At 43.4% G+C, this 8,103-nt stretch overlaps 1 protein-coding gene across 3 annotated transcripts in view; it reads left to right on the top strand.

Annotated features, from left to right (window-relative positions):
- Positions 1 to 1,349: 1,349 nt before the first annotated feature.
- Positions 1,350 to 8,103, top strand: part of tmem117 (transmembrane protein 117) — a 41,488-nt gene continuing 34,734 nt past the window's right edge. For 2 of the 3 annotated variants that reach the window (XM_068603824.1, XM_068603822.1), the window contains exons 1-3: positions 1,350 to 1,695; positions 2,819 to 2,956; positions 3,419 to 3,726. In XM_068603824.1, the coding sequence (XP_068459925.1) occupies positions 3,447 to 3,726 (280 nt within the window). In that variant the 5' untranslated portion in view covers positions 1,350 to 1,695; positions 2,819 to 2,956; positions 3,419 to 3,446. The remainder of the gene's footprint in view (positions 1,696 to 2,818; positions 2,957 to 3,418; positions 3,727 to 8,103) is intronic. The other variant, XM_068603823.1, reaches the window with a different exon arrangement.

Here is an 8,103-nt window from a genome sequence, read left to right as displayed (position 1 = left end):
AATTATGTATACACCTTTGGGTGGTTTGATCAGTGTCAATTTATCATATTTGATAAGCCCCTTATTTGTTGTTTTTTTTCATGCGCTTTGGTTAGCTGCAAAATGTGGCCCTGTCTTTTGGAAAGGCCCTAGGTAAAAACCTTTTCAAGATTATATTTCAGTTTACATTGTGCTGACATGTGGCATATTCCTCAAATAGGTAGGGAGCCTACTCCATCATGAGAAGTGTTTTTTTTTCTCCTGAATTCTTTTTGACCTTCACCTTTACTGTGACCAGTGATAGGGAGTATCAAAGGTTCTGCCGAGAGACCTTTTACTATAATAATAATAATAATAATAATAATAATAATAATAATAATAATAATAATAATAATAATAATAATGTGCTGTAACACAATTAAGTCAGCAGTTTATTTTACGAGACATTTATGTTGAACACTGTTGGATATTTAAACTAGGCTAAAATAAAACAACATTGTGAACAACTATGGCTTTATTGGATTGTGGGTTTATTGGAAATGTATTGAAGATAAACGGTATTTGCTTATAATTGTTAAAATACATCATTTCTCGGCTCGGGGTTTGTTGGCATTACTTTAACCAACAGTGGTACACTAAAAAAGTATTACATCGCTTCTATATATTATGTAAGTGTGGCTGGTGCACGATTAAAGTAAGTCAGTTATTTCTCCGATTAGATTTAGGTCCCTGATGTGGGACAACGGGGAGATTTCCGCCTCTCGTGGCAGCACATCGAATTTGGCGTGAAATCCTGCAACATCTGGAAGCCACCGGGCTTCCTGTCTCTGCTCCATGTCCCTCCTACTCATTGCTCCACCTCCACGTCAATAAATAAATAAATAAATAAATGAATAAATGAATGAATAAATGAATGAATGAATAGATTTTACAGCAGAAAAATCATCCTGTCTCCAGAGGGAATATCAGCTCTGTGGGTCAGAACCGGTCACATCACACGCGAGCAACACCGAAAACAATGTCAACCCGTTTTCAAAATAAGGGTCTTGAATCGTGTCATCGAAAAGGGGGCGAATTAGCGAAGTCCACTGCAGCTAAAATGGACATCAGTTGAGAGTTCAAATGATATATTGATGATTATACGTAATATGTTATAGTGTACTTGGATAATATCGAAGACAGACGAGCTGAAATATAAACTATCCGTGGTACAATATTCCGGACAGTCAAAAACGTGCCCGTTTAGTTTTATTTTGAAAAGGTGAGAGCGGAAGTAGTCCTTGTGTACTGACTAACTTGACGCTGGTGAATAATGCGTGTCGGCTACATTGCGTTGCACAGATGCTATGCTTGCTGTGTGGACCCAGCTATCTCCATCCGCCCGCAGCAGCAGCAGCAGCAGCAGCTTCCTGATTACAGCCCAGAAACGGCACCGTTTGGCGGGAACCCGCTAACGAGGCGCCCGCCCGCCCGGCTGAGCTAGCCCGCACCGGGCGCATGGACGCTCCAGCACAATGGCAGAGGATTTGGGGGTACCTCTGTTGTACACCAACAACAGGTCGCGTGGATAATCCCCTCCACGACCCACGACCCGCGTCATCTGGTGTTTGGGATGATTAGAGCGTCGCTGTCGGCTTGATGTGACAGGAGAGCCGCGCGGGACCGGGGCTTCTCGTCCCCTGGCTGTCGACCGAGAGGAATCACGGCGTGGAGCAGGTGCGTTCATGACGGCGACGGCTCTACCGCTGCCGCCGCCGCGCCGCACGTGCACAAATGGCAGGGCTGGCACGAATTTCGGCCCGTCCCAGATGTCGCCGGGTGCATCGACATTAAAGTTGTGTAATCGGATAATTCCAGTCAAGCTTGTGTTATCTCCGAGATATACGTGTGGTCGGTCTGCGCTGTGACATTTGGCGACGTCCCCTCTGACATTTGTGTGTGTGTGTGTGTGTGTGTGTGTGTGTGTGTGTGTGTGTGTGTGTGTGTGTGTGTGTGTGTGTGTGTGTGTGTGTGTGTCCATAGACTTATGCTCTTATCCCGGCTGTCTATTCAGGAATTGACTGATTGGCACGAATTGTGGGGCCGTTCAGTGCATTTTCCTGCAGCACTTAAGAGCCTGTTTTTGTTGGGTCAGTCCAAATACAATGTTATGATTTATAGAGAGAAAGCCTGGGAGTTCAGAGGATGTTATTATAGGCAGTTGGGTGAAGTCTTGGTTGCATTGCCATCATTCTCTCCACCATGGCCCACTATCATATTCCATGTTGTATATCCCTGGTCCATGGTTCGTTTCTGTGTCCTGTTTTTCATTAGTGTCCATTGGGTGCTCTGGCTGAGTGCCTTTCCGTGCACGTGTGGGACCCTCCAGCCAGAAGGTGCTGGCCTCCATAACTGGGAGCAGGTCCCCTGTCACAACACCCTCCTCTTTAATGGTTAGAATGGGATGAAGATAGAAAAGTATGATGATTTTTGAGTCCTAATCCCACCTCTATTAGTGGAATCCCTTCGCTTTGCACCACCCAAGGTGGCACATAATGACAAGACAAACATGAAGCCAGGGAAATTTAATAGCCACATGGGGGGGGGGTTCACTTTGGCGGCTCTATTTCTGAAGCTGTCGCATCATCCTAAATTCCCCACTGAGGGGTATTTTAGGAAACCGTGTCAAAGCAGGGAACAGGTTTATAGGAAGTTGAGTCCAGCAAAGTCAGACTGGTCACAGTGGGTTATGCAGCGAGGGAGTTCAGGTTGGAGTTCATGGGTGAATGAATGTTGTTGTCTTTAAATAATCCAGAGGGGTGGATGTTGAAGTTACTCACGCGGGGCCGCTGCTTGGCAGGTGTTCCAGAGCGAAGCGTCGGCGTAAAGCTGCCACAATATTTCGGAGAGGAGCACAGATCAGACAGGCAGAGAGGATAAGCCTCTCCAAAGCCAGCGCTTAACAGCTATAAGAGCTTCAAGATTCTACCTGATCCAGGTATGACACTCGCACCCCGACCTGTTTCACCGACTTTTGGAATATTAAGTCTTTTAAAGTTTGAACTTCTGTACTCTTGTTGTTTGAAGGGCACTTTGCTGTGTCATCAAAGAGACCTCTGTTTGGTTGATAATGTTAGCATCGATAGGAAAGCCTGTCTTTGCACTAAGACGTCTCCATGGAGGTGCATTATTGACACTGGCGCTGAATTTAGCATAATCCCAATCTGCAACAAACCATGGTTATATTCCTACCACTAATCTGAGTCTGAGGGATGTTTTCACTCTAATCTGCCCTGCTGATTCAAGTGTAATGTAATCTGACTGAAAGAAGCGCTCTCTCTCTCTCTCTTTCTCTCTCTCTCTCTTTCTCTCTCTCTCTCTCTCTCTCTCTCTCTCTCTATCTCCCCCCCATCCCTCTCTTTCTCTCCCATCCCTCTCTTTCTCTCCCCCTCCCTCCCAGGTGTAGTGTGGCTGGGGGGCTCAGCAGGATGGACATAGGTGCCCAGTTTCGCTACTATTTCCAGCACCCGTGGTCGCGTCTCATCGTGGCCTACCTCGTCACCTTCTTTAACTTCCTCATCTTCGCCGAGGACCCCATCTCCCACAGTCAGACGGGGGCCCACATGATTGTTGTGGGCAACTGCTTCTCCTTCCTGTTCAACAAGTATCCGGGCCTGGGATGGAACACCGTCAAAGTAATCTGCTGGATACTGGCCATAATCACCGGCATGGTAGCCGGGAAGTTTATATTTCACCGCCGGCTCTTTGGTAAGTCATGCGCACAATAATGCAGAGGAATGTGCAGAGTAATGACTCTGCTGAGGGAGAGAACCGTCCTCCTGAGTTGTTTTTGTTGTGGCTGTTCACCAGTGAAAAGCACTTTCCACTCATACTCCATCTTTTTTTTTTTTTGTTGCAAAAAATAATGAAATTTAAAGACAGTTCTCATCTTTGTATCTATGCTCCCACACCCATCCTATGGTTTTAAACTCCTTTCTGCCTTTTTTCTCTCTTATTATCAGATCTGGGTCAAACACTACTTGCAAATCCTTTCATTTTGTAGTACTTTAGGAGGGCTGCCTGCAACTAACATATTGTCATTGTCCAATCCTGATTACTGTGATATGATATAACGTTTTCTTTTCTTCTCTATAAATATCAGAAATAGTCAAATATGCCCTTCTCAAAAGTTTGTTATTTTTGCTTAAGAAATACTCTTACATGACCTGAAATGACTTAACTGATTAATCGTTTCAGCTCTAGGTTGTATTAGATAAGTGAGGCTACCGGAAGGTTAAATCATTATAATTATAATAGTATTTATAAAACGTTACAAACTCTATAGTGTACATAAGAGATTTAGCTCGCGGGGGAAGATATTCATGATTCTGTACATTTATCAATACCTTATGCATATTTGAATGCGCAAAATATTTGTTTCTAAGTATCTGATCGGTGGTTCTTTACCTTTTTTGGCTTGAAACCCAGTTTAATGAGGCGCCATTTACTCACACCCACTCTCCTGCTGTGGGCTGCAGTGAACAACACAATAGCAACAAACAACTTTATTTTAATCTGTTGTGTTTAGACCTGGGAAACCACTGTGTGTCTTCCAATAAACAAAGTGAATAACAGAGGGAATTTATGTGACATTTTCTAAAATGGATAAAAAAAAATCAATGCAATAGAACCAGAGACATGACATCATCTTTTTTTCATGTCGTTCACATCACATTATGCTATTAGCTGGTAGTTTTCAGATGTTGTGCAGCTTCCTCCGGAAAGGCAAAAGCCTTTTTATACAATGTCATTTTCACTTATGCGGTCGTGCTCCCCAAGAACCGTAAACATACTTTTTATGTGTCACATCAGCGGAGTTCCCTTTTTAAGAACTGTGTTTCGGTCCAAATGTCTTGTACATAAAGTACTCTGCAGCAACGGTGGCTTTGTAAGCCATGCTGAGCAGGCACGCTTACAGGACTCCCATACACCTAAATGGAATGCAGCCATCATAAATAAATGTTTTTTTTTATTAGACATGCTTACCCTGCTATGATAGAGCCTCTGCAACACAACATCCATCACCTCCGTAAGCCGCATTTTTTTTCAAATGTCACGTCTCCTGTTGCTTACTTATTCCACCTCTTGCACCTCCTTGATGCATTACCTCTTCGTTTTCCACCTCCTGCCATCTTTCGCACCTCGCCGTACAACCCCAGCGTTTTCTCTCTCTCTCTTCTCACTCTCTTGACAGCTTGACTCTTCCCATTTCACTCTCCTCTCATAAGGCTGCGACTCCAATCCCAGCAGCCCGTCATTCGTTTCAACTGCAGCGGTTCCTTCTTAACTGACACATTTAATTTCCCAGTCACTTCACAACTCACTTAGGCCCGGATATTACTGGCCACCCTGGCTTATCTCTTTGGGATGAACCATTAATGACTATAATTGGAGAGCAGGGCGAAAGAGGGAGGGGGGCGGGGGGTGTACACTGAGTGATCATCTTTTCTGAGCATAAATAGAAAGCCACGAGTGCGTGATGATACTTTCTGCAAATATAGAATCCTCACTTGGAGGGGAAATGGAAAATGGCTTCGAGGACAGTGGGTCTGATGGTACCAGCTGTTCTGTCTCAAGTTCCAATCGTTTTATGGATTATGATGTTTCCTTTCTTTAGAATCTATCTTCCTGTGTGTCAGGATGACCCATATGGGATTACTTGATGTATACATACTGAAATGGAGAAGTTGATTTTAACTGGAATAGGTCTGAAATACAATATGTCATATTTATTTATGTACATAATTTGATGGCCCAAACAAAATAATAACGTCATGAGAATCTAGGCTCCCTAAAAACCGAGTCACCAGCCAGACATAGTTGAGAAACACACTAATATATGTCGTCAGTAGATATAAACTCTTTGAGTTTGCTGACCCAACTTACAAAACAACATCTCACTTACCGCTGGTCTTATGTATCTGTGCATAGTTTTGGTTTTGTTCAATATTTTTAGAAATACACTTTCTTGTTTGGAGTTAGATGGTTAGTTCACAACACTGATACTGAATCACTTTAACCACAAGGTCGGCGGTTCAATCCTCGGCTCCTGCTGTCCATATGTCAAAGTGTCCTTGAGCAAAGGACTGGGGAAGACAAATGGAGAGATACATTATTGTTCACAAAAGTATGATATCAATAATAAAGAAATAAATGCAGATGCATGACAAGTTATCAGTAAAGCTTGATGAGGACTTTTATCATTTATTTTTAATATCGAATACCTGCCCTTTTAAACATTATTTGTATCTGTGTGCATCATTTATATGTCCCATTTAGCCCGAACAGAACACTTTTTTTTTGTGTCAATACTGAACAAGCCGGAGAACCTCAATATATTCCTGCACCATTATCCCTTTCTCCTTTGCGTGACAGTGAAGTAGGTGCTTCGTCACATGTGAACTGCAGTAGCTCTCGGTGCGGTTTTACACTGAGGCCCAGCGGATCTGGACCAGGGTCTAACCACTTACATTGGCTAGAAGGTACAGAGGATGGAAAAAGTGCAGCTCATCCTGCAGCCAGGTACGACTAATGCACTTCAACAAGCCTCCGAACAGATGGTTTGTGTGTCTGTGTGTGGGTGGGTGTATTCGTAAGTGCGAGAGAGTGATGATGGTTTGTGTGTGTGTGTGTGTTTTGTAAAAAAAGACAGATGAAGTGAATCTCTAGTAGAGAGGGGAAGGGATTGTTGAGAGGCGGGATGTGCCCGGCACAACATTTCAGTAAACCAGTTATGTAATCGCAACCCAGGTAATGCGTAAGCTGTGCTGGAGCACCAAGCCCACTGTAAAATCTATCATCTATTATAGATCTGTGACACAGGCCCACATGGCCCACCTACTGCACATCATGGTGTCCGTACCGAGGCCCTGCGGACCTGCACTCTGATATGTAGACCGGCAGTGGACCTCTAGATAGAACCGCGCGCCATTGCAAAGGGTTTGAGTACCTCGAGGGGAAAAAAAGCACTTTGAAATGTACGACTTTTTCTGATGCCATCGACAAATACATCACCTCGCATAACTGGAGTCATGTTCCCGATCATTCGGTTTGCAGCTACGCTTAACTTGAAATCAATTTGTCCAAACTGTGGAGACAGACATTGTTTTTGAAAGCTGACACATCGCCTGCATCATCCATCATTTATAAATGGCCTAGAAAACATTTCATAGGGAGTTGCACCACCTCCTCCCTCTAGCGGTTTTAAGTGTTTTCCTTTTTTTTTTTTCTCTCTTTTTATCCCGTATTGGGCACAATATAGGATTTACCCCTTCAGAATTTCACACAAATGTTAATCCAGTTGTCACATATAACAGTTTCTTTGCAATCCTTATATTCAGTTATGTGTTCTACTCATGTTGCTATTTACAGTAGGCAGAGGTGCACAGCATTGTTCTCAGTTGGCGGAAAAACAGAATAAACTCTGGATGACGAATATCTTTTGACAGATTATGTGATTTAATACTACATTTGAGGTTCAAGGAACAACCTATGCTGCTCCATTCAGCCACTCAAGGCGATGTGTGATCTCTAATGGAGTGGGCCGGAGCCAGTGACTTCTGGTCATTCAGACGGAGACTAGCTGTCGTTACACATTTACATTAAATCTCAGGTCACAGGGTTTGTGAGCTGTCTATTGCGGTTTGAATGTGCTTTGTTTGCGTTGAGCCGTGAAGTAGATGGAGGGACTCCTTTCAATTTCAAGACATGGACTCCTTTGGGCCAGTTATGGTCAAAGACTTTGCTGTTCACTTTTAGTGGAAGTGCAGTAAAAGCACTATCAGATTCTACTACATGGTAATCGTAAGTAACATTTTTTTAGGCTTAATTTGATCAAGTAAAAGTGAGCCTGGAAGTCAAGTAAAATATTCCCTACTCACTCTTACAGACCTGAATACTACAAAACAGATATGGATTTTGAGAAGGTTTTTCGAAAAAGTCGACTTATGTTGGCACATGTCAATCTGTTCCATAGTCTAGTGGAAGTGACAGCGAAGGATGCTTGAACCTTCCCTGACAACCGCCATGAGAACCTCAACATGAGAGCGCTACAGGTCAAATTATGTGCAGATGGAAAATATGAAA

Source organism: Clinocottus analis, unplaced genomic scaffold (genome assembly GCF_023055335.1).
Source record: "Clinocottus analis isolate CAN_PGR_092001 unplaced genomic scaffold, fCliAna1.0.p SCAF_6, whole genome shotgun sequence".
NCBI lineage: Eukaryota > Metazoa > Chordata > Actinopteri > Perciformes > Cottidae > Clinocottus > Clinocottus analis.
The sequence above is the reverse complement of the archived record's forward strand: the minus strand, read 5'-3'. Positions and strand labels throughout refer to the sequence as shown.